The 26,215-nt window shown below is 46.3% G+C and overlaps 3 protein-coding genes across 3 annotated transcripts; 1 reads left to right on the forward strand and 2 right to left on the reverse strand.

Annotated features, from left to right (window-relative positions):
- Window positions 1-1,681: 1,681 nt before the first annotated feature.
- LOC130382675 (b(0,+)-type amino acid transporter 1-like) lies at window positions 1,682-8,852 on the reverse strand. Its single transcript, XM_056590541.1, has 6 exons — window positions 8,091-8,852; window positions 3,857-3,990; window positions 3,599-3,728; window positions 3,036-3,160; window positions 2,767-2,854; window positions 1,682-2,419 (listed from the first exon to the last, which is right to left on the reverse strand). The coding sequence occupies exons 1-6, from the start codon at window positions 8,787-8,789 to the stop codon at window positions 2,189-2,191; spliced, it is 1,407 nt and encodes a 468-aa protein (XP_056446516.1). The 5' UTR covers window positions 8,790-8,852; the 3' UTR covers window positions 1,682-2,188.
- Window positions 8,853-8,997: 145 nt separating this feature from the next.
- LOC130382673 (U3 small nucleolar RNA-associated protein 25 homolog) lies at window positions 8,998-15,847 on the reverse strand. The gene is made up of 12 exons (XM_056590539.1): window positions 15,673-15,847; window positions 15,417-15,456; window positions 15,067-15,244; window positions 14,501-14,770; window positions 14,016-14,104; window positions 13,407-13,817; window positions 12,814-13,030; window positions 12,304-12,506; window positions 11,656-11,838; window positions 11,232-11,341; window positions 10,662-10,907; window positions 8,998-9,544 (listed from the first exon to the last, which is right to left on the reverse strand). The coding sequence occupies exons 1-12, from the start codon at window positions 15,771-15,773 to the stop codon at window positions 9,289-9,291; spliced, it is 2,304 nt and encodes a 767-aa protein (XP_056446514.1). The 5' UTR covers window positions 15,774-15,847; the 3' UTR covers window positions 8,998-9,288.
- A 5,505-nt stretch (window positions 15,848-21,352) lies between these two features.
- Window positions 21,353-23,517, forward strand: LOC130382674 (transmembrane protein 151B-like). The gene is made up of 2 exons (XM_056590540.1): window positions 21,353-21,479; window positions 22,108-23,517. The coding sequence occupies exons 1-2, from the start codon at window positions 21,402-21,404 to the stop codon at window positions 23,515-23,517; spliced, it is 1,488 nt and encodes a 495-aa protein (XP_056446515.1). The 5' UTR covers window positions 21,353-21,401.
- Window positions 23,518-26,215: the final 2,698 nt, after the last annotated feature.

The following is a 26,215-nucleotide window of genomic DNA, read 5'->3' on the forward strand; positions in this document are numbered from 1 at the left end:
CCGCGGGAGAGCCTGCCGCCGCACTACGGGGGCCTGGAGAGGACAATGGCCTACAGCCTGGCCCTGGGCGGCGACACGGACACCATAGCCTGCATGGCGGGCGCCATCGCCGGGGCCCACTACGGCATCGAGGTCATCCCCGAGGCTGGATGAAGTGCTGTGAGGGCGCCAAGGAGGCCGAGGTGACGGCGCAGCGACTGCACGCGCTCTACCACCAGCGGGCCCAAGGGGGCGCCAGCGCGCCGGGGCAGGGGAGGAGGCCTGGGGGGCGAAGCACCAGCGACCGGGGACGAACCGCTCTGAGGCTCCACCAGAGGAGCGGGGAGCGAGGCCAGCGGACTAGAACAAAGAGACACGACAAGGGGGGCGAGGGATGGGCGAAGGTCACTTGCACAAACGAGTGTTTTTTTCTTATTTTTTTATATGCCCAGCTTAACGATTTCCTCCTGATTTAGCATACATAACCCGGTTGATATGAGAAAATTATTAACTGAATTTAATAATTGTTAAACGGTTGCTTCTTGCTTTAAAAGCCTCATCAACTGTGGTCATTTGCCATGTGTGCCAGAATTTCATGGCAACCAAAATGATCGGTTGGTTCAATTTGAAAGAAATTAAGAATTTGCAAGCCACACGTATATCTTATTTAAATAGGAAAAGTGTAGGATCCGCACAGCTGGCTCTCCCTGGCAAAATTACAATTATCCTTCAGATAAATAATAATTATAGTGTGTACATACACTCCCACTGTTTACATAGCACACCTCTCCTTACCCTATTTCCATCCTCCTTGTGGTTCTGATGAACAATATTTTGGCATGTCAAAGTTGCACTATCAAGTATGAATCGACCATGACTTGTTTAATGGTGAACCTTAACGGTTGTCAGTGTTTCTTTTTATTGTTACATTTATTCATTTGTGGGGTATAGTGCGATTCCACAACTTAAAATGTCTTTTTCCAACAGTGTAATTTAAATCAATGTTCTATACTTGCAGTGTAATTCGTAACATCTCAAATAAACTTTTATGTATATTTCAGAACGGTTGCTGCCTAGTCATGGTGCCACATCCCATTTAATTTTTTACTGGTGTGGTTAGATCGAAACTGAGCTTTCTTCAATTACACTGGGTCCAGTTTTTATCAGTAATCAGATCTGTAGATTAAAAGCCTTGTAAGATCTTGTAAGTTCATTTGTTCCTCTTTGGAGATCAATCTGACAAGGGTCAAGAGCATGAGTGCCAGAGTTGTTTTGCATACAAAAGGCTGTGATCTACTTGTAAACAAATTGCTGTCAAGCCAAGGTCAGACTGATACATTGCAAAACTCAAATGTACATCAAGAGGTTCTCAGAAGATTGCCGCCTCATATCTTCTGGAAGAATTGCTTATGTGTTGGTTATTTAAAGAAGAGAACTTATATTACCCTGGTCAATGTGTGACACAGTGATCTACATTGAATTCCTTACTCAAAGCTTTCATCTTTCACATTTCAAGTTTGGTATCATAAACAGAATAGTTTGTACTGAATTGTTTCTTTAATAAAAAGGTTGGTGTTTAAAATAACACATAGAAGGATGATGTTGATGTTTGACATCAGTAAACAAATGGGTAACAAATTGAGCTTGAATACCCATTTCTAGTACAGGTCAATCACATAAAATAATTGCACATAAACGTCTATAGAAAATTGTGAATAACAAGAAATACACTGGTAACCATATTCCTAATTTCATTCAAATCAATCGATTTTGAGGCCAGAGGTGCTCACTTTTTTCATTCTTCCTTCCCATCACCTGTGTCAACATATTTTAAGGGTAATAGTGCCTAGATATTTAGTAGTGAGAGTGACACAGTTACTGCACTATTTAAGGAGCGTCAGCATTTTCCAGTGCTGTCAAAAATAATTTTTCAGTACAGCACACATATCTGCACTATATCCCAGGATGTGCAGTGGTTTTCACTGTCATCGGAGTCATCCAATAGAGATGGTTTGCACACAGGAGCTATTTATGCAAATTAGTTTTCTCAGGGTGACATCTCACACGTGTCTTCTTGATTATGCAACCAATACATGTCACGCCAACTGTACTAAAAAGTGCTATGGGAATGGGGCACAGGTGAGCCGATTTAAACATAGCCAGTGTAAGATAAACAAACCAAAAAACAGTCCTTTCTATCTTTGCATCTTCAGAGGTTCTTGTCCGCAGGAGCGACCTCAAGGAAGAGTTGAAGGAACAGAGTTATCCTGTTCAATAGACCCGGGCAGAGTTTGTAATGGATGACTGGTATGTAAACTAAAATCCCACTGAAGATGAATAGAGTCACATAGAGATACTCAATTTGAGGATTGTCTATAATGGGTGCCAGCACCAGAAAGATGGCTGCGAGGAGGACCAATATGGGGATGATGATAGGAACCTGGGAAGAGAAAGAGAGGAATGTATTTTCTACAATATCACTTGCATTTACAAAATCGGAAATGTATGCATGTATTGATGCAGATTGTTTAAAGATGTGTTTCATTTGGCTCACTTACATGTTTGGTATGAATATGAGATGCATAAGGTGATGTATATGAATTAGGTTAACAATTTAAAAATACCCAATTGACAGATTAATTGCAATATCATCAAGATGTATCTTTATACATAATTTAAGCCACTTTCTGTTATTTTACTGCTGTAACATTTTCATGGGATCTGTTGTAGGAATAATGAGTTTCGTTGAACCATGAGGTTTCATGTGAGTTTAAACCACCACCATACCGTGTATGGTCGAGGCAGTTCAGGTTTCTTGATCTTGAGGTAAAGGAGTCCCGAAATTGTGATTGCATAGAAAAACCAGGCAGTGAAACTGAAAAGAAAGACCGAATATTACTGTCCTTACATTTGTGTTAAAAAGAAACCCTAAAATGCAACTATAACCTTATAGAATAATAATTAAATAATAATTCTTAAATAAGGAACCAATCAATGTTTTTCTTGTACTTTTTTTAAGAATCAATCAATTTAGGCCTATGGGATCGACTGGTTACCTGAAGAAGTTAACGATGGATTGGAAGTCCCCTGGAATCAGCACAAGAAGAGAGATGACTGTAGTGAAAATCAGCGCAGGTGAGGGGGTCAGTCTGTGGACATGGGCCATGGCGAGAATATCTGGCTATGAAACAAAGGAAGAACCAAAACATAAGCACATTTTTACAGCTATTTAAACTGCCATTTAATAAACAACACATGATGATGTGTTGTTAAGTACTCAAGGGAATAGTGGACATTGTTGTGTATAATTCCTTGAAATCCCAGAACTGTCTTTAAATTGTGCGTAAATTGTGCGTTTTGTTTGTAAGAAACATGTATTGACTTGAAAAATAGATTTTAATCTCAATGAGACTTTTACCTGGTTAAATAAAGGTAAAAAAAACAAATCATCCTCAGCACCACCAACATCATAACCACAAACACCCCCACCACCACCATCATCATCATCATAAGCACCACTATTATCATCAGAAATCCTAATATAAGTTTGTTTTCATGTAAGAATGAACCCAGCGATGTGGATGTAGGAACAGATGTCTACATGGTGGACGGTGCTCACCATGTGTCCTTCCCTCGCCGCCACGAAGCACACGCGGCCCCCGCTGAAGAAGGTCCCGTTGAGCGACCCGAACGCAGACAGCGCCGCCGCCACGGACATGATCCAGCCCCAGCTGCCCAGCACTTTATTACTGTGGACCACAAAGACCACAAAGCATTCAGTAAAGCCATTATGTTGGCGGTCGTTCGCCCATTACTTCGGTGGATAACAGCGCTTTAATATTTTTGTGACATCACAAACTGGCCAAGCCTGTCTTACCCCCAGGTCACTGCCACCGCGGTGGAGGACATCAACTCGGCGGGAGTCATGACCAGCAGGTAGCTCACGTTGACCAGAACGTACAACAACGTCACCATGGGGATGGCGATCAGGACAGCCCTGGGAAGATTCACCTGCAAGAGGTGAAAATAAAGGACATCTGTTGTTGTAATGAATGTGACCGTTTTCTTCTTTCCATGTTATTCCACGTAGGCCTATAATTTTTTCGTGACTGTACGTGCTTTTGAAATTAGTGCATTCCAGGATGCACAAAAAGTTCGGTCTGAGGAAAAAAAATTGCCTAGGTTCCAATGTTTTGCATAGAAGAAATTCAGTCAGGCATTAACCCACAGCCCAGGGCAAACTCACATGCATCTGGGTATTTACCACAGTGATTTATTAGTTTATTAGCCTATGCATTAGCCTTACAGGAAAACACGGACGCATGAACTGTAACAAACTCTGAACCCACAAACTTTTCTTCCGTCCTGGCGTTATCACAGATCAACAATTTCCTCGACCCCCCCTGAAGAAGCCATCTACAATTGACATCAATAATTAACACCATATACCATTTTATAAACATTGTTCAAATGTAAAAAATAAATAAAGAAAAAACACCTCTGGCCTTTCCAGCTCCTCTGTGACACTGTTCAAGTTGTACCAGCCGGCGAATGACCAGAGACCCTGATAGAAAGCCATTCCTAGAGTGCTGAGGCTCAGCTGAGTCCCTTTAAAGGCATTTTCAACATTCAAATTCATCGAAATGAAATGAGTAGTCTTCCCGAGGCTCACCCACCCTCCAATAATAATGGTCATCAGTGCAAACACCTTGGCTACCAGAAACACCACCTGGAGTCGTATGGCCAGGCGCACGTTCAAAACGTTAACCGTCGCTATCAACAGGATGGCCGCGGCGGCAGTGCACTTTATATCAACGGCGAGTAGCACAGTCGGGATGAAGGGGCGATCGCATATTCACGAAGCTCAGAGAATGGCAGCTATGCTTGAAGGTTTCACAACAGGATGAACGTTGCGCGGCGAAGAAGCGGGACAGGGGCCGTAGATCCGCAATATGTAGATGAAATCCCCGCCAGATTCCGCTATGATGGTCCCGATTTCAGCGTAGGAGAGTGCTGCTAACATAGCGACCAGACCAGAGAGAGTCCATATCAACAGGCTGGCTCCTGGGCTGCCGACGTTGGAGAGCACAAACTGTGGGGACATAAATATGCCAGAACCTATCATTGTCCCTGCAACCAGCGAGACCCCCCCAATCAAACCCAGCTCTCGCTTTATTTTCAGGCCTCCGTGCGCTTTGCCCGCCATGGTTGATAATATCCAATAGACTGCAGACTGCAGACTGTGTGCTAGTAATGTAGGAATACCAATGTGTAATCAGATAAACTTCAAGTGCAAATTGCTCAGAGTTAATATGAACTAGTATTAACTTTTATGAAAAGGTTGGGTCATAAGATTCTCATAATCTTATCTCATGATCTGTTGTATGACAGGATAATAATAAAGGTTACATACAGTTTATAATAGACCTATGCATTATTCATGTTAGATATGCATGGAAACATAGGCCTAACTGTCAGTGCGTTTACATGCGACAGCTAGAACGGATTAAAGGCTAACTGGAAGTTTTGATTAATGGTTACACAAAGCATTCAAAATTTGTATATCATTATAAAATGTCTCCCGGCCTCAAGATCTTGAGCATGCGCAGAATGCAAAATCCGATACGAGATACGATGCGGGTTTGCAGGTAGAGATCGGACAATGATCGAGTTATCGAGGTGTTCTTATCCGATCTCGCTTGTCCGTTCATGTACCGATTTCGGTCCGAAATAGATCGGGTAAAGGTGTTTGTATGCATTTTAAAGTCCGGTGGAGGTCTTATTAGATTCTTTATCCGATAATGACACTGCATGTAAACGCACTGTGTGCTTCATTAATGAGTTGTGGTCAGCCCCCGCCCTGCCCTCTTCATTCAAGAGACCTGCTTTATCAACTTGGCTTCTATGCCATTGCCAATAGATGATGAAGATGATATTATGTGGATGGTAAACTCCTACCGAATACCGAGCAACTCCAAAGGAAAGAGAGAAAACGGAATTGTTCTCCTGTCACTCACCAAGACTAACATAATATAAAAACCAGCAGCAGTGGCCCTAGTTTATCAAGGTTGATCTTGTGCCAGTCTACCTCATGAACCATGGCTTGCTCGTTGCTGTGTTCACCCTGTCCCCAATTAGCACCCAGATCACGGTATGGAGGAGTGGGGATTGGCCGGCCCAGATAAGGACAAATGAGGGCACAACAGACTAATAATTTCACCATGTGGAAGCATGATGTAAACAGTTGTATCAAATAAAATCAAAGATAAGATAATCCTTGATATGCATGGTATGTAGGTGCAAGGTGCAATTTTTCTCAGCGTTAACCTATATGTTTGTTACTTAAGTTTCGGCAAAGAAAAAATATTTTTTTGCCCTACATAACCTTGTTTTACACAGTTGCCTCATTGCTTTATTACAACTGAAGCATTTAACAATACAATTTACAGAAATGTAGTTACGTGTAATGTGTATAGCCACACACACACACACACACACACACACACACACACACACACACACACACACACACACACACACACACACACACACACACACAATGGCGATTCTTGAACAAAGCCCTTGGCGAGACCTCCTCCGAGCGGGGGCGGGGGGGGGGGTTATCGCATTATCCTGCGAGCTTCAGTAAGGGTTTCCGCACTAGCAGTGGATCCCCCGTTCTCCCCCTTGCCCGTTCCAATTTGGGAAGGATGTTTAATAAAGATGTTTTATTTGCTTGTTCAATTAAATTAAATTAAATTAAATCATTAAGGCCGCCACTAGAGGGCGCCCCGGACACATTTGTCGCCCCAGGCAATCGTCTCTAGGTTCGCCTGTTGACACACGCAGGCACGCACGCAAACACACACACACACACACACACACACACACACACACACACACACACACACACACACACACACACACGCACACACTCGCACACACACGCGCACACACACACACACACACACACACACACACACACACACACACCACACACACACACACACACACACACACACACACACACACACACACACACAACCTCTGGACGTTTCAGCTCTTCAGTAAAATAATTGACCGTGTTCCAGCCGTCATACGACCACAGGCCCTGGTAGAACGCGATCCCGATGGAGCCCACGCCGACATTCGTCCCCTCAAAGGAGTTCTCAAAGTTCGTAGTCGGGCCAATGAAGAACATCACCACGCCTCCCGCTATGATGAAGCCCAGGGCGGCCACCTTCACCCCCATGCTCATCACCTGGATGGCGGTGACCAACCTGACACTCAGACAGTTGACCACGGACAGCAGGAGAATAGCCACAGCAGCCACACACTTCACCACCAACACCGGAGGGGTGCACCCGGAGTAGAACGGGGCCACGGCGTACTCGGCGAAGCTGAGCGCCAAACCCGTGCCGCTGGCAGGACGCATGACCATGACGAAGCTGAAGGCGTACAGGAAGGCGAACAGGCGGACCGTGGTTTCGCAGGATGTACACGTAGTCCCCGCCCGATTCGGGGATCGCGGTGCCGAGTTCAGCGAAGCAAAGGGCCCCCAGCATGGCCAGCAGTCCACAGCAGACCCAGATGACGAGGCTGGCCCCCGGGCTCCCTATGGTGGACAGCACCGTCTGGGGGGTGATGAAGATCCCCGAGCCAATCATAGTGCCGGCGATGAAGGACACCGCGCCTCCGTGAGCCCTACGTTCCTCCTCAGGTGGAGTTTTGTTTCTTGGTCGCCTCCCATGCTGCTGCTCTCCTCCTAATGGCCTGGGTAGAATCTGTGTCTGCTCCCTCCACACGATTCGAACACTAAAGGCAATAACAATTAAGTGACCCTCCTGAGTCCAGAGTCCTCATTCACTCTGGTGCAGGACTTGGTCGGAAGAGGACCAAGACCAGTGAAGAAGGTGGCGAAGGGTCCATGCTTGTGCACTTTATTGTTTACTTATTTTGTTGTGTATCCTCATCTGTGTTTATTCTGTAAAGCACTTTGGACTCCAGTTGCCTTGTGGGAGATCATAAAAGATCATGATCTCTCACAACCACAGCCACCCAAACAGACTCAAAGAGTCACGCACTCACTTTTTAAACAACAATAAACTCACCTCCGGACGTTTCAGCTCTTCGGTCACATAATTCAGATTGTTCCACCCATCGTAAGACCATAGGCCCTGGTAGAAAGCGATGCCAATTGGATTAATGCCAACGTTTGTGTTGGCGAACGAGTCTTCAAAGTTGAGAACGTCTCCTTGGATGAGCCTCGTCACACCTCCTATGACAATGACGAGCAGGGCGAAGACCTTGGCCACCATGAAGAACACCTGCACGGACATCGCGAAGCGGACGTTTAGGCAGTTCACTGAGGCCAGCACCAGGATGGCGGTCGCAGCCACGCACTTGACCACCAGCTCTGGCGGGGCGCAGTCCGCGTAAAAGGGCGCCACGGCGTACTTGGCGAAGCTGAGCGCGATGCCGACGACGCCCGCGGGCCTCACGAACATCACCGAGCTGAAGATCAACAGGAAGGCGACGGACGGGCCCGTGTTTCTGAGGATGTAGATGTACTCTCCCCCCGACTCGCGTATCAAGGTCCCCAGCTCGGCGTAGCTGAGCGACGCCAGAATGGCCAGCAAACCGCAGCAGGCCCACACCACCAAACTCGCTCCAGGGCTGCCGATGGCCAACAGCACATACTGCGGCGACATGAAGATGCCCGATCCGATCATGGTCCCGGCGATAAGGGCCACGGCCCCCGTGAGCCCCACTTCCCGCCTCAGGTTGAGTTGCGGTGCCTTAGGGTCCATGTCAAAGACCGGGTAAATTCATTCCGACTCAGAATAGGGTATAGATGTTCCTTCACCTGTAAAACCGTGTGACCAAGGTCGAATCGAGTTAATGATTATAGCGATGGACTGATTCGTGGGTGGACATTGATTTTCAGGGATGTTTAGCCGTTCCAATTCGTATAACCGTCGAAGGGAAAAAGGAAAGACACAAAGTTCAGTAAAAATCATTTACTCATAAAATATACATATAGTAGATATTCTAGAATGACCTACTTGTGTGACAGTGCGAAATATAACACAAGAAACCCATTAATGACCACCTTTTTCTTATCTCGCAGAGTCCAACAGAGTAGATAACCTATCCGAAGGCGAATGGTTTACGGTCGCCCTACAAGACACATTGACCATGTTCACGACTTTAGAGATTAGCGACGCAGGACTGTACAATTTTTATTAATGGATATTCAGACTTCATCCGGGTCCAAAGATGGTTCAGAGAGGCTCAGGCGCTGGGAGGTCATGAGGCCTTCTCGTCCTCGCCGGTCACAAAGAGGTGCACGCCCTTGTTGGAGCTGAGCATCTGTCCGGCGCGCTTGGCCCCGGCGATGCTGGCCAGCCTGTGGGCGTCGTAGCGGGAGAACAGCACGGTGCAGGTCCAGCTGGCCTCGTGGGCCTGGGCGCCGGCCGTCAGCATGTTGCACACCTCGCTGTAGTAGTGGGGGTACGTGGGCAGGCCGTAGAACACCAGGTTGTGGATCCCCCGGATGGTGTACCTGGGAGCAGGGGAGCGGCCCAGGTTAGAGGCTTTGGTTTTTTGCGATGTGAACAAAGTGCAGGCGTTACCTTGTTAAAAAGGTCCCATATTATACCACCAGGTGTGAGTGTGATTGGCCGATGCAAGCCGTGTTTGAAAATGTGCCATTTCTGACATCAAAGATGTATGGCGGAGAGATGAGCAACGTTTGCTACAGTCCACTGGGTAGGATGATCTATCCAGCACACATCTAGGTGGACACGCCCACTTCTGATGTTCAAGCGGTTTATGATGGCTAATCACACTCACAAATGGTGGTATGATATGGGACCGTTAATGCTTCGAGGCCAAGATGGCATTAACGGCCATTGAAATGATGACATATTCTGGGGAGGCTGAAACAATAGAATGATTCCAAATCTGAGATTAGGTTAGTTTATCGTCTCCCTTAGTAGAGATGATTTGTCATTGTGGCCTCGCAGCAGACAGCCTCTACAAACGCCAATACATCTTTATGTGTAAAATCGAACTGCAGCCACAATGAGCAACACACACAAATCCATAAACACCAGAACATACACCTCTCGAATATGCATGATGCCCTTCATTGCACGACACCAAAAATATTGCACATATGTCCTACCCCGAGATATTGCACATTAACACCTAGTAAAAAATAAAATGGGTTATTACACCACTGCCTTACTCTACCAGCCACTCACCCACATGCTCTTGCTGTTCAGCAGTTTAATTGATAGTTGAACAAAATTAAAAGTAAACCCGTTCTGCTAAGTGTTGTAACTTGCACCTCTACCCGAGGGCAACATCTTCACAAGGGAATCTAAGGCCCTGCCTCCTCCATAACGAATAATGGAGGAATTGTCTGCCCTGTAGGAAAATAAAATGATTTTATCCACTCCATGGACCTTGAGCCTTTGCAGACATGTCAGACCCAGACTTATTTCAGAAATAGTCCAACAGATGAGTCCATTGTAACGGAAAATCAAAGTGGATACCCACCACTACGTGTCTGTTGATACATGCTCAAGTGTGGCCCCTCACACCACTGCGCCACCCCCTTCTAACACATTAGCACCAAGGGGTCACCCTACGAAGGCGCCGGCGGTGAACCTTGCCTTTTGTAGAAGTGGAAGCGCTCGGTGAAGAGCAGGAACTGGCGCTCCCCCTTCTGGAACAGGTGGCGGGCGCGCGACACCTCCGACTTGGTGGAGTACTCGCACGCGCTGGCGAAGTTCATGTTGGCCTTCTTCATGTGGTTGCGGAGGCGGACGTAGTCGAAGTACGACGGGACGTAGATCAGGGTGTGGGACATGACAGAGTCCTTGTACTGAGGCAGCACTTTCTCGATGAAGAACTGGAAGCTGATGGGTGGGAAAGGGGGACGCAGGCAGAGTCAGAGCCGTCAGATGGCGGGTTGGGTTTATTCGTCGGTGACCTTGTTGAGTGCGTCTTACTAATGACCGTCAATAACCGCAAAACAGAAAAAGATGACCAAAAAATCATAAGCTGAACAAGTAAGCAAACTAGGAGGACAGAAAATACAAGTAAAAGGTCTGTGTATGTGACACAAAACCTGCAACCCGAGTACCACAACATAGGTGTGCAAAGGTTAACAGATACGAATCGGGACAATTGACAAGGGCCAGGGAGGGTCAAGCTGCAGCATGGCAGCGGGCGTTACGTACCGAGTGTCCTGGTCCATGAAGGAGTCTGAGGGAAACATCTGGAAGACGTGGGGCAGCTGTGCCAGCACCTGACAGATGGAGCCGGTCTTTGGAATGTTCTTCACGGCGACCTAGAGGAGAAGCAGACCCCAGATCAGTGATGAGTGGACCCAGGCCTCTTTGGCCCACTTTAGATGAATGGAGGAACAGGTGAAAAGGAAAGGCTCTTAATCCAACATGTAATTCATTGTTAATTGATTAATTCATTGATTGATTGTTTCAGAAAGGCACATTTGAAAAAAATCTTGCTGATCTACAGGCGAGAAGGTATGTAGCAAAAAAAGTGATTCACCATACACAAATCGTGAAAGTATTAACCAGGGAGGTACTGGGAACATCGAATATGTTGAATTGATAATGTGTTCCCACATTGGGCCAACAGTACCTGGCCGCGGTAGTTGAAGCAGTGCTTGGACAGCAGGTTGTTGATCTGGGGGTCCTGCACGGCACTGAACACCATGGTCTGGCGGTAGTGCTTGGCCGTGTTGTTAAGGTTCCAGAGCCTCACCCTGGAGAAGTCCACGTTGTGGGCCTCCAGCGGCTGAAGGTTCATGTGCCTCATGGTGTGCTGTGGAGGCGCACGGGACACACGTGGGTCAACACAGCGACTCGGAACATGCAGAAAACACCAATAGCTAATGACAGAGGCCTAGAAAGTCCTTAACGTCGTGCATGGTGTACTGTAGATGGAACTCTTTGTACGTGTTTATATAATGTAATCCGGCACCATTTCAAAATTTTCTGATTTTTTCAGATTCAAACAAACAATGATGAATCCATAAGCATCCCGATATTGACATGGAGGCTAATGGTGAAGAAATCTGAGATGCTCTGGGGGAGGGGGGATTATTAGTGCAGGAGGAGATGTCATTAATGCTCTCAAGTGGGGAATGCTCTCAAGTAATGCCCTACAACATCCTCATCTTTGGCAGTCGATGAAATCGATGACGGCCGCTACTGATACTATAATACATGGCGAACAACAACAACAACAACAATCACCGCAAGCGAACGCACGCTACTGCAGTCTCACCAGAACGTGCTCCCAGTTCTGCATGAGGAAGATGTCGGCCTGGTCGACCACCAGCAGCTCCACGGAGGAGAGGAAGTCAAAGTCCCTCTTGCTCTCGCCCTCGGCGCCAAGCAGGGTGCGCAGGCCCAGCGGCGAGGCGATGATGATGTCCGACGAGTAGAAGGGCGCGTACAGACGCAGGCTCCGCCGCATGATGGACAGACCTGGGGCCAAGAGGGAGACGCGGGGGGGGGGGGGGGGGGGTTGTAAAAGTTCAGTGCAGCCCAGAGACAAATGTGTCAATGATGGATCAGGCTTAATATCTTGCATCTTGAGTGTTCACAGAGCGGAGGGCCTATTCACAGACAGGTCTATAACTTGTCGAAGTGTTTGTGAGCGAGTAAGAGAGCGGGGCAAAGAGCGAGCATTTTAAATAGTCAAGAAAACACTGTTGATCACAGATGGCGTCGTCCATCACTCATTCACATCCTACGTGGTATAAAGTGAGTCATCAAACAGCGGCTGACGCACCTATCCTGAAGTGGTCGTCCACGTTCCCGGAGAAGGTGGCGCGGTAGTCCTCGGGCTTCTGCACCTTGGGCGGCTTGCCGTCCGCCTCCTCGCCGTACTCCTCCTTGAAGCGCTTCTTGTTGCTGACGTCCATGGCGGGGTTCCTGCTCTCCATCAGGCCGATGAGGGTCTGGGCCACGCGCAGCGCCGCGTCCCGGAACGGCACCAGGATCACAGCCTGCCGCGCGGGACACGGGAGAGGGTCGTTCAGCAAAATAGAAACCAACGCAACTCTGATTTAAAGCGATTCAGATCAGTGATCACCCGATCTGCATCATATGGAGCTATGAGACTAACACTCGCAGTGTGGAAGGGTCGACACTGGCTACCCTGAAAGGTCAGCCATAAAAAAAAATAGGTTTCTACAAGTGTATGAATGCTGTTACACTTGTTGTAATACAACACATTTCTCATTATAACGCCGTCTTGGCATATACGTAGCATATACGTAGCATACACGTAGATACTAGTGGCAGTTCTACAGATGTAGAAGTGAAACATGTAGCGTCATACAGTCACCGTGACTGTACTGGGCCGTTGGGCGAACAGCGTACCTTGGGCCGGGTCAGACCCTGGTCCCGGGGCTCGTCTTGGGGCTCGGCGCCGGCCTTGGATGCGGCCTGCCCCGCGTGGAGCACGGAGTTGTTGAACAGGACGCGGGAGTTGGCCTTGAGGACGTGGTTGAGCACGTGGAGGCAGTAGGCGCTGCGCACCTGCTGGCTGCTGCCCAGCGGGGAGCTCTCAGGGTAGTACAGGTCCCTGTAGCTGCCCATGAGCCCCAGCAGCTCCGTCTGGAGGGGGCTCAGCTCCGCCGCCCCGCCCTCAGGGTCCGAGGCCCGGTTCAGGGACCTCCAGTGGCCCTCCAGGACTTTGTGGAAGGCGGGGAGGACGGCGTCCTTGGCCTGGCCGAGCGGGCCCAGCCTCTCCATCGGGGTGGAGCACAGCAGGGTACCCGTCACGGGCCACTGAACGTTGGGTCGGAGGGAGGGTAGAGGTGGTTAAGGGAAGGTAAGATAGCGTGGGTCACAATCACCAATAAAAAAACAGTAATGGTTCAAATATGAATAACGAATGGTTGAAATGGTTCAAATATGAATGACGAATATATGACATAATTACAAAGAAAGTATAAACACTGCATGACAAAGACGTTAGGTCAGTACCGTGAGGGTGGTCTTAGCCCTGGGTCCGGACGCAATCTTCTCCACCTCTTTATCACTGAGCTCCATGTCTAGATGCTGCACAAATATGTCTGCACACACCAACAAAAAAAGGATTGCTCCTCGAGAACATTCCACGACTGCATCGTTTCACATCCAAGGGCCACTTTAAGTGTTACTTTCACAATTAACATTTAGCGAACAAATACAATTTGAGCTCAACACATAATGTTGTATTTTTTAATGCGTCCTCTGACTCTCCACAGAATGCAGTGAGGCAGATGGGATTCTATACTGGGAAAAATAAATACCCAACCATTACAGAAAGTAAAGCTGCTGGGATGATACAATAGTTGAAACTACAATTCACACTATAAACCAGCTTCAGCATTGGTCAACCATTGTAGATGAGGATGCCTTAGATCTCGGAGGGATAAACGCTTCTGTTCATCAATGGAGGAGCTTATTACAGAGACGATGACGCTTACCTTTAGCGTCGTCTTGTTCTTCAGGAGGTGTGTCTTGTATCTCCTCCTCCCCGATGAAGTTCTTCTCCAGGCAGAACAGAGACTCGTGCTCCTTGTCTGTGAACTCGTCCTCCGCCCCCTCCGTCTCCTCCCCCAGTCCTCCGTCGGAACCGCCCTCTTCCGTCTCATCCTGCTCTACTGCTGCCTCGTCAACATCTTCATCGCTTTCGTCTTCCCCTTTGCAATTCTCATCATCATCGTCGTCATCACTATCGCTGCCGTCGCCCTCGCCTGGAAAACAGTTGCATTGGCTCATTTAGCGAGGAGCTGTTTTACTAGATGTTATTCCAATACAGTTTGAATCACATCTAGGTTGTAGAAAACCAGAGGAGCCAATACTTCAGCTAGTTTGAAGAAAGAAAAGAGCAGAGAGACACCACTGCTACAAGTAAACCCAACAGTACATTATTACTACATCATTTTTTTAATATGCAATGGACAGCGAGTGCAGCCAATCAGAATGCTTCTTTGCTGTTGGAAAACTAGGAATTGGAAAAGGTGTAAGTGTGTAAACTGGTGCCACTGACCTTCCTCAGCAAGCTCCTCGTCTTCCTCCTCCTCGTCAGTACTCTCCTCCTCATCGTCGTCGCTGTGGCCGTTGTCTACGGGAACGCTGAGAGTCGACAGGAGCTTCTGATAGGCTGTTTTCTGATCCAGCTCTTCCTCATCCTCGCTGCCATCAACAGCCTGTTCTGGGACACCTCGCTAGAGCAGACACATGCAGAACAACAATGTCATTCCTTTGTCGACAACAAATGCTACTTGTCCCACACAATAACTATCTTTTGATGTAAAGGTTTTTAACCTACATGAGAAGTAACAAGTTAATGAAAACATTGTTTAAACATCAATCAATTGCTGCTCAAATGGTACTCACCAGCTTGACTATTTGTGTTCTTTCAGGTCTTTCACTAACACTGAAAATACAGAAAGTCACGCGAGCAATTAATTGCATGGATTGACAAAGATATATCTTCCCCTTTAAATCCGAAGATGCATGTCGTTTCATATACCACATTTAGCCAGCATCATTGTATGGATGGCTTGAGCTACTTCAGTTTACTACTATCTGAATAGCTCATCAATAACTAACCCAACAATACACATACGAATGCGTTTGGCTTCAAACTTACATATCATGGAATGGATGCTCTTCTCCGAATTCCTTTAGATGCTTCTTCTGCTTTTTAGACAGGTTGGTAAAGAGCTGGTTGTTCTGCCTTCGCTTGCCCATGTTGACAGTCTCAGTCCCAGTGCTCAGCGACACATGTGCTGTGTTTTTCCTGCTTCGGCGCCGGTCACGCAGTCAATCAAACTGTCTATACTGCCCCCTATAGGGCCGGGGTGAAGTTACAAAATTGCCATTCAACTTGGAAAAAAGGCATGCGTATTCATAATCAATTGAAAACAGGATACAATTCGGAAATAGTAAAGCAATAGCAAAATGACAGTAGGGGTTTAATAAAAGTAAAATGTGATCAAGGATAAGGAATATGAAAGAGGTCACAGTATACTGCCAGCCTTCATTTAAATGAGAGTTCCCAAATCCAGCCTAGAGGCCTATCCGAAGCCAGACTCTGAAACGGTAGTCGAGAAGTAACCTTGATCCATTATTGAGTTATTTGGCGTTCGGTTTCTGTATATCCCTGTGACAACCGTCACCATGGTAGATCTCAATCCATTATTAACCATGTTGGTGTCTTGTTTTAGTTCACAGGGGCACACCTGGCCCAGGGTTTAACCTCGTCCATCGGGATATAATGGTTTGATAATTGCACTTTATTTGGGCCTTGCTTCCAAATAGTGCTTGTGGCCTCCACTTGCATGAGATTCTAACAAGAGCCATGTAAGTCCTTTCGTATGTGTTTCAATGGACCGGGCAGAGTTGAAGCGGGACAAAGAGCCGTCTGGGGGGAAAACGGTCCGGTTTCGGGTGGCGTCTGCGAACAGCGGCCGCGTGCTGACGGAGGTGTTCAAAGACACGACGACGGCTTGGTGCGGCTCGGCGTCGGACTCGGTGGACTCCGACTGCGCCAGCAACCCCGAGACGGAGGGCCGGGAGAGCCGATCGTCGGTCAGCGAGGCCAATAGCCACCTGAACGGCCTCGCGGGAGCCGCCATAGCGGCGGCGGCGGACGATGACGACGGCGGCGGCGGCGCGTGCGAACCCGACGACCTGCTGCTGTACGCCAGTACCAAGAGAGAGCAACTCTTCAGCAACAAGCGCATCAATATCTGCAGCAAGAACGGGACTATACGAGGCGTGAGGAACAAGGTCAACGCGGGTCAAGTGCTTTTTAACAACCTGTCCGGCATGTACTACGTAAGTATGGCTGCAAAGTTGCAAAGTGTGCACTGGGTTTTAGGGTTTTAGTTCATGGAGATGACACACAGTGTCTCACATGATGTACAGTGTGTAGCCTACATCATGTGTGACACTGTGCATAACATAAGCACCAATATATATATATATATATATGCCTAGAGCATGCATTGATATCTAAATGCTTGCATTCCTCTCTCTCAAAGGGTAACAATCGTGGCAACAGATTTCAGAAAATTCGACCATGGGAAAAGGAGTAGAGAGAAGAGAATGGAAGTTGTCGTATGATTTGTTGGGTCGTTATTTTATGTTTGTATAATGTATTAAGAAGATCTAGCACAAGGCATGGTAATCTGCAGATGTAACTTTAAACCTATCGGCTCATATGAATGAAGCCAAAATAAGACATCGATGGGCATCACAAGTTTTAGAACCGATTTGGGAAAGATCAGCATCCTAGCTTGTTTTATTGAGTTTTCCTGAATTGTCCTGATTTCAATTTTGTATTTGTATTTTTTAATATTTTATAAAAAGCAATAGTTTAGAACACATTTAATACATTTAAGTTGCATGTTGTTTTGTAAACGATATTGTTTCGATTTTAATGAATATGTCATACTATACTGACAAACTTCAGTCATTTATTTGTGAGCATTCATAGCATGTTTACTATGTTTAATAGTTTAAGATGCTATTAAATTATAGGCTATAACATTTTTTGTTCCATGTCTTTTTGTAATTTACATTTAAATGCCCTCAATGTATATTTTTGATATTAGGCTACGATTCAATTTCAATGTCTTAATGATTATCATCGGTCACTGAATGTTTGAAAATAATTGTAGAAAAAATAATGCTTAAGCTTTCAAAGTAGGCAAGAAAAGCAAGGACGTTGCAACGCTACAATTATCGTCTTTTTATCTCAGAAAACATAAAAAAATTATTAGTTCTCTTTTACCAACTACGGTCCAACTTCTTTTTTTACTCTGTAATGCCACCTGCTGGCTTTATTAGGTCTTGCTAGGGACTCATATTTGAACACCAAGGGACCCCTTGTTTACAGATCCCCAAGGACCAGTAGGTAAAAACTATTGTTAATATGTTCATTTAAGCTATTAAAAAAAGTATAAAATAAAAAGCAGGTCCAATATTTTTTCACTTAGATATTTTTTCATTGAGAAGACACTTTTCTGCAAAAGCAAGTGAGGTGAGGTTGAATCAAATAGAATCAGTATTGGAGTAATATCAACTAGCCTATTAAGTACCACATTTCCGAAAAAATAAATAATTCAGCTAACTATTATGATGTTCTTAAAGGTTGCATAGGTGATTTGCTTTTTTGGCCATTTTTGCAAAATTACTTGAAATCCTTATCATAACCCGCTTACAGCCACTGAGTTAGAAGTACTGACATGAAAATTAAACTTGTCAATCATCTGTGGAACGTGCAGGGCTCGAAAAACTCCAGCCAATCATATCCATTGCCACCGAGTTTCATTGGACAGTAAGTACGTCAATCAAACGGTCGTACTGCACTCCCCCTCCCCCCCTCCCCCGCGCCCCGCGCGCGACCCCTTCGTGCAGTACTCGTGACCCAGAGCTCGTGACCCAGAGCAAGCTCCTGTTTGTTGTTATCCTGCGGTATCTACTGGAACTAGTTAATCCACATTTGGACCTAGCAGTAGAAGACAATTTCCATGGCAGACAAGACGCCACAATCCCCACCACCACCACCACCACCAGCAAAGAGAAGGAAAACTCTTTTTCAGAGAGTAATTGATAATAAAAACGCTGAAAGAGAAAAACTGAAATCAAGAATAATCCTAGGCGCTGCTTTTGAACGTTGGCGGCAACTGAAGGACGAGAAGGGTCTAAAAACCGATGCTTGTGTGGCGGTTGACCTAGTTTCAAAGTTTATACCGTTTATACTCGGTAATACCGGTGTTGAGACGAGTGTAGCCTATTACTCGGTGTGAAAATGTCCACACCGCGGCAACCCTAGTGAAAACCAGGACTTCCAATACAATTATATGAAACAAACATACATTTTCTAAAAATAGTATTGATTTATGTGACCGTTTAATGTTTATAACATCTGGTGCAACCATAGCCGCGAGAACGTATTCTCAGCAGGGGGTGCTGTGAAAAAAAAACCCGGCCTGCACTAGACTCGCAACTCGCCACATTGATAAAAAAGATATATAGCAGCGCAGCTCAATTACACCAGTGCATGCGCGCACAGTTGAAAATCGATCGTTGTGTTCACTTCCTTCACACCAGATCACATCCAGCTGCTCACAGAACAAGTTTAGCGCACCACCGCTACCCTCACACTTTTTCATATAACCTTTTTTCAGCACTAGGACATATGAGCATTAAATAAATGCTGCGTCTCAACATGCCTTGGACAGCAGCGAGGATGACTCGCTTTGCCACGGGCCGAAACAGTTCGGAGCGACCACAGCCAGAGCGAACACAGCGGGGCAGAGGAGTGTCAGGAAGTCTTTGGTGTACACATCAGTACGGCCTATTTGCACTACTGTTTAGTGGCAATGTAGTGTTTTATTCTATGCCTTTTTATTTTCGTATATTATTTCAATTAATACAATTTATTTATTCATGAAATTAAGATCTGGGCTTCAAATCTTTTTTCCAAATATAGGTCGTATTACAATGGGGTTTGTGTTTATATTCGGACCAATACGGTACAGCGGATGCTCACATGACGTTAAGCATTTCCTGGTGCATAATGTGACGCTTCAGAACCTAAAATCCCGTTTCTCCCCGTTGATACGACAACACATAACCGGCGTTTTCAGAAATCTCCACTTTGGTTTTTAGAAATGATCGTTTTCTGTGATAAGACAGGGCCTCGGACAGGGGGTGTTGCAGCACCCCCAAAACCCCTACTTCCCGCGGTACTGGGTGCAATTTACAGCTGAATGTAGTGCCATGTTGTTAAACGAAAACCTACGCTAGCCTGGCTCGCTCTCGCGCATCTCTGTTCGCGCTCGTGCATGATTGCGCGTCCAAGTACTTGGAATGGGTGGAGTCAGAGTCAGCGTTGAAGGGGAGGGGGTAGGACCATTTGAGTTGTGTATTTTCAAAATCTGCTGGCGTTTCGCAAATCGCGTACCCAACCTTTAATAAGGAGCCTACAAACGGGGGGGGGGGGGGGGGGTCACCACTGTGGTTTGTCTCATCAAACCTGCAAGGCTCTTGATAAGTTCATCTCTTTGGTGAGTCTGGGACAAACAAGGTATAGATATTGATGTTGGCACATAGACGTTCAAAGAAATGTCACACACAATACAATTACAAAAAATACATTTATTTAGCCTGTGTATGTTTGTGTTTGTGTGTGAGAGAGAGAGAGAGAGAGAGAGAGAGAGAGAGAGAGAGAGAGAGAGAGAGAGAGAGAGAGAGAGAGAGAGAGAGAGAGAGAGAGAGAGAGAGAGAGAGAGAGAGAGAGTGTGTGTGTGCAACCAGTTGCTTTGTGGACTGGTCGTGGGTAACCTGGTCTTCCCCTCCTGCTGGACCAGCAGGACGTTTTTGGCCCGAAGCCAGGGAAGGAGGCACTATTGGCTACAACCATAATGTAACAGTGCAACGTGGTTTCCTCTCTGGCTACTGTGATATCACTGGGTCTGAAAACTTTTCATGATAAAAATAACCTGTGCCTTCCAATAATTTCATGTTTTTGGTTTAAATGCAACCCCTTGCCAGGACAAATGCAACAATAAGCACCAAACATTTTTTAAAAGGCTCAAACATGGCTTCCATATAATTAACATTTTATAACAATGGCATTAATGATATAATGATGAAACACCTTTAATAGGCAAAATATATTTTCTAAGTTATTTCTTTAAATTTTTAAAGAATATTTGATCATAGCAAAGAGTAAGCTTTCCAAACGGCAAGTATTTGGTGTTTCCCATCCATGTGGGCGGTGAGGTGTCTTTAACAGGGAGCAGGCGCGTCCGCGAATGAGGAACAGGAGGAGGAGGATGTATTTAGGGGATACACCGTACGGATCCCGCTCATCCAACCACGCACCATGGACAGCGTCTCTCGGCTGGTCCCAGTATTAAACAGGCCTGGCGGTACGGCTGGCTCCACGGTATCCCCACCATGATGAGAGCACGGCGGGGCAGGGCAGGGGCAGGGCACGGTCAGTCCGCTATGGCCACCAGCTAATCATGGAGCCTCCCAGATGATGTGACTGCGGCAGGCGGGCGGAGAGAAACAGGACGTAGTGGTGGAAGACGCGGCGTTATCTCCGGTACAGTCACACTTCCCCGGTTTGATGATCTTGTATCGTTTCGACAAAGCAAAACTAAATCGGTGGAGTGTTGCACCGAGGAGAAGCATGATCCGTGGACGAACCTCGCTTTTCTATCTTTTAAAGGATGCAACGTTCGTAGGCTATGATGTGCAGCTAGACTCTAACCCTTTGATGCGAGGGTCCGCAGGAGAATGGTGTTGACATTTATTCCTATTCCACACCCTAACGATATCGTTCCGATCAGCGCCACCATGTCTCCACCAGCGTCGGCGGCGACAGCCAGTGAGAGCAGCACCACCACTGTTTTTGAAGAGGACGCCAGGGAAGAGGTATTTTTGTTCGACGATCGACATAGTATTATAAACACTCTCAATATATTAACATATTATCCAATCAGGATTGTCCTATTATTTATTATTGATTGTGTTTATATTCGCTCTCCTGCAATATTACTCCATATTTTCTGTAACGCGTTATTTTCTTCACCATGCAAAATACTGAGAATAACGTGATTACTACTAGCGTTTTCCTACCTCGTCCTTAATTTTCTGGACATAATCAGAGGAAAGGGTTGGCCTAGCCTACACCTGCCATTACTTCACCAATCACTAGCAATCATCCACCACAAACCAGAGCAGTCAGCGAAGGCAGGAAAGCAGAAAGCATACATGTTATTAACTTATTAACTGTATTGGACGTTTAGAAGGACTACTAGAGTATCCCATCATTTTGAAACCTATGTTTTTGTATAGTTATGTGTGACTGAACTGCTTTGAACTTGAAAATGACATTTTCAATTAGTTGAAAATGATATTTTCAATTAGCATTTCAAATATGCTTGTCTGCAACACTCTTGTCGTCCCTGTCCTCCAAACCAATAGGAGATTAAGACAAATAAGTTATTGTCAACTGCAATTTTTAATTAATTTACACATAAGAGTGTTTTCCAATCAACAGCAAAGGCCCCTGAAGCAGTCCCTGAGCAAGTCCCTCTGCCGGGAGAGCTTCTGGAAGTGCCTGCTGCTCTCCCTCCTCATGTACGGCTGCATGGGCGCCATGGTGTGGTGTCACGTGACCAAGGTGACCCGCCTCACCTTTGACAGTGCCTTCAAAGGGAAGTCCATGATGTACCACGACAGCCCCTGCTCCGACGGCTATATTTACATCCCCCTGGCCCTGCTGGGCATGCTCTACGTGGTCTACCTGGTGGAGTGCTGGCACTGCCACGTCAAGAACGAGCTTCAGCACAAGGTGGACGTGGAGGGCATCTACGAGCGCGTCCAGCGGATGCAGCAGGCCAAGCCCTGCATCTGGTGGAAGGCCATCAGCTACCACTACGTGAGGCGCACCCGGCAGGTCACGCGCTACCGCAACGGCGACGCCTACACCAGCACGCAGGTGTACCACGAGCGGGTCAACACGCACGTGGCCGAGGCCGAGTTCGACTACAGCCACTGCGGGGTGAAGGACGTCTCCAAGCAGCTGCTGAGCCTGGAGAAGGCGGCCATCACCAAGCTGCGCTTCACCAAGTGCTTCAGCTTCGCCAACGTGGAGTCTGAGAACTCGTACCTCACCCAGCGGGCGCGGTTTTTCACGGACAACGAGGGCCTGGACGACTACATGGAGGCCCGCGAGGGCATGCACCTGAAGAACATCGACCTGAAGGAGTACGTGCTGGTGCTGGCCGACCCCGACCACCACCCCTGGTACCTGTCCCACGTCGTCTTCTGGCTCACCGCCTTCCTCACCCTCTCCTGGCCGCTGCGGGTCTTCACGGAGTACCGCACCGCCTACGTCCACTACCGCGTGGAGAAGCTGTTCGGGCCCGACTACCCGGCGGTGACGCCGAGCGACGAGCGGTCCTTCCCGCGCCGCATCCCCCGCGTCAACACCATCGACAGCACTGAGCTGGAGTGGCACATCCGCTCCAACCAGCAGCTGGTGCCCAGCTACTCGGAGGCCGGCCTCATGGACCTGGCCCAGGGCCCCTCCGGCTTCGGCGGCTACAGGCAGAACTGCGAGCGCTGCCACCGGGCCATCAGCTGCTCCTCCGTCTTCTCCCGGAGCGCCTTGAGCATCTGCACCGGGGCCAGCGCCCGCATCCCCTTCAGCGGGAGCCGCTTCTCCCTGTCGAGGCGCTACGGCTCGCGCGGCAGCTGCTTCTGGCGGAGCGGCAGCCTGGACGACCAGGAGAGCCCCGGCGAGAACACCCGCTGCCTGTCGGAGCGGCAGACCACCGACGACGAGGACCCGCCCGACTACCAGGACGCCCTCTGCTTCCCCGTGCTCATCGTCCACTGCAGCGAGAACTGCCACGACCACCGGTCGTTCCACCGGAACGGCTCCTGCGTGGAGACCTCGCTATGACGGGGGCGGGACAGATGGTCGGCAGGGCGACCGGCTGCTGTAGCACGCAGGGACACCGGACGTCGGGCGAGGTTTCCTTTGGGTTAGGTTGGGTCGAGGTGTGGGGTTACGCAACGCAAAGCCCCCCAAACACACACACACACACACACCCGCACACACAGGCTGTGTCCCAACTGATTGAAACAAAATCGATCCACTTGAAAACCACCAAAGCAATAACTAAGTAATGTGTCAGTGGATATGGGTTTTCCATCTGTTAACGACGCGGGAGTGTGTGTATCCACGTGGCATCTAATGAAAACCATGAAGACGTAGGCTGTTATACAATGCTGTAGCATTTATTTTACCTTACAAGCATCTGGAAATGAAACTGGCAATTACCTCAGAAAATATTGAACAAGCCACGGAAAAGAAGGGTGGAATTCTGTAAATGTACCTGACATATCTTGAGGAGAATGTTGAAGCTTAAATGCAAGAACATGTCTGGATTTACACTGAGACATGTTTTGTTTTCTCTGAAAAGGGCGTCAAAAGTTTCAGTTAATCACATTTTGTACAGCAATAACTTCGACGTACCCACCCAAGAGAAGAAAATCTAAAATGAATATCTCAAAGAAGTAGAATTCATAACGAAACCAATTACATAGCATGGGCCAAATGTGTACATTAACTCTAAGAAAATGTTAAGGTTTCTGAGGTATCTGTTTCTATGATACATAATTGACACAACTGAGTGGACAAAGGAAAGGATACATAAATTATGCATCAATTTGTGACTTAAAAGCAAGGTTGGGTTCGGATTATTTTGATCTAATACTTCCTTCAAAGACCAACACCTTCCCTGAAATGGTTGGCTGGGCCAAGGACATCATATTCGCCAAGGAAACCAGAGTTGGGCTTGCCTACATAAGATTACATCAGTGGTATAAGGGCTTGCCCAGCGAACAGTATATATTTATAGTTATATTGATACAACATATGGCCTAGCATAAGGCTATTTGTAATCTACTGCCATGGAGAAACATGCCGGCAACTGTGTTGTAAATACATAAACACATGTTATTACAGTACTATCATGGTGGCTAATGGGAGGTTTATGCCTTACAAGGGAAATTCATTCTTCACATCGTATCAACAACACCTTTAAAGTCATCTATCAATTATGAAGTGTGAGAAGCATACATCAAATAATATCGATAATATTAATATCAAAACCTAATTTGCATGATCTCCTACTGTTAACACTGAATGTATACACAAACATATATGAACATGAATGTAAACCACCAGCATATTATGTCATACTTTATGTCCATTAATATGAATGCTCGATTTGTAATTGGAAAGTGGCTGCATTGCAATTTGTAGTATATTGAGATCGAGTGTCAATGATGACCACATCAAAAGGCCCCGGTGGTGCGATGTATACGGCACCATTGACTTTGGATGTTGACATTTTAATTTGCATTAGGAGGGACTCGTGCCCTCAGGTCGTTACAGGTTGCGTATGCAAGGACTGTACATGCACTGAGGTTTACATGTTGTTAATGTATGAACTTTGTACGACACATTTATACGACTTCTGGCAACGCTATTCTACCACGTATACATAAGGACATCGTTCCTACACTTACGATGCCAATATTATGCACTTGAAGTGAAACTACTAGACATTATGGATTGTAATCATGCTGAATGTTGTTACATGTTCCATTCTAGTAATAAAGTATGCATTCAACTATTGTAATACACTAGATAATAGAGGCAAACATAGTTATTGGAAACATGTACTGTACATGAGTTATGGTACCACTTGTTATTGTCCCCTTGTAAATGAATTGTTATTGTGGGCTTGCAATTGTACTTATCAACCTTGTAAAAACATTTCACACATTATAAAAGAAACAACTTTTTCTCTTGAACTTTTTTAATATGTTTTATCTAATGCTGGAGTAAGGATATTTGCAATAAATGTTAAGGAAATATGTTCAACCCTAACTATAAAGAGGATTTGCAAAGAGAAGAAGGACCTCCTTTATTTCTCCTCAAGGTGAATTGGACCGTTGGTCATAGGACTACTTGGCGATGTGTATTTAAAACGGTAACCGGCCCCTCCCATGTATCTGGTGTGTGTATTTGTAGAGCTGTAAGGATTCGAAAAACAAGCATGCCAAGCACAATGTTGGAATTACCTGTTTAGTCAATAATTGATAACAAAAAGTATTTTGTAGGTATATATATTGATTTGTGAGAAAATAATCAATGTTCTACTCTGTGTCAGATTGAAGTCCCGAGTACACCTATGTTTTCACTTAAATGGGACACAAAAAACTTTTTTAAATAATCTTAATTGATATGTAACAGATAAGCAAATACTTTCAGGATTTACCAAACCTTAATTAACTACTTTAATAGTCAATAATTAAAATGAAAACAGGTCTGGTTGGGTTTCTTTAAGGATCATGGATTCAGGCTCTATTTTGCTGGGCACCACTTAAGTCACTTAAATGTCGATCAATAAATATCCTTTAATAAAACAAAGGAATTCACTCCCTTGCCTGTGCACTGCAATATATCAATCCATACATAAACAGAGAAAATATTGTACTCGTATGTTATTGTGTTATGTTATTTGAGCACATATCATTACCTTGTATCCGATTTTAATGTTTGTCCACTACAAAACATTTTATTGTTC

Source organism: Gadus chalcogrammus, chromosome 5 (genome assembly GCF_026213295.1).
Source record: "Gadus chalcogrammus isolate NIFS_2021 chromosome 5, NIFS_Gcha_1.0, whole genome shotgun sequence".
Taxonomy (NCBI): domain Eukaryota; kingdom Metazoa; phylum Chordata; class Actinopteri; order Gadiformes; family Gadidae; genus Gadus; species Gadus chalcogrammus.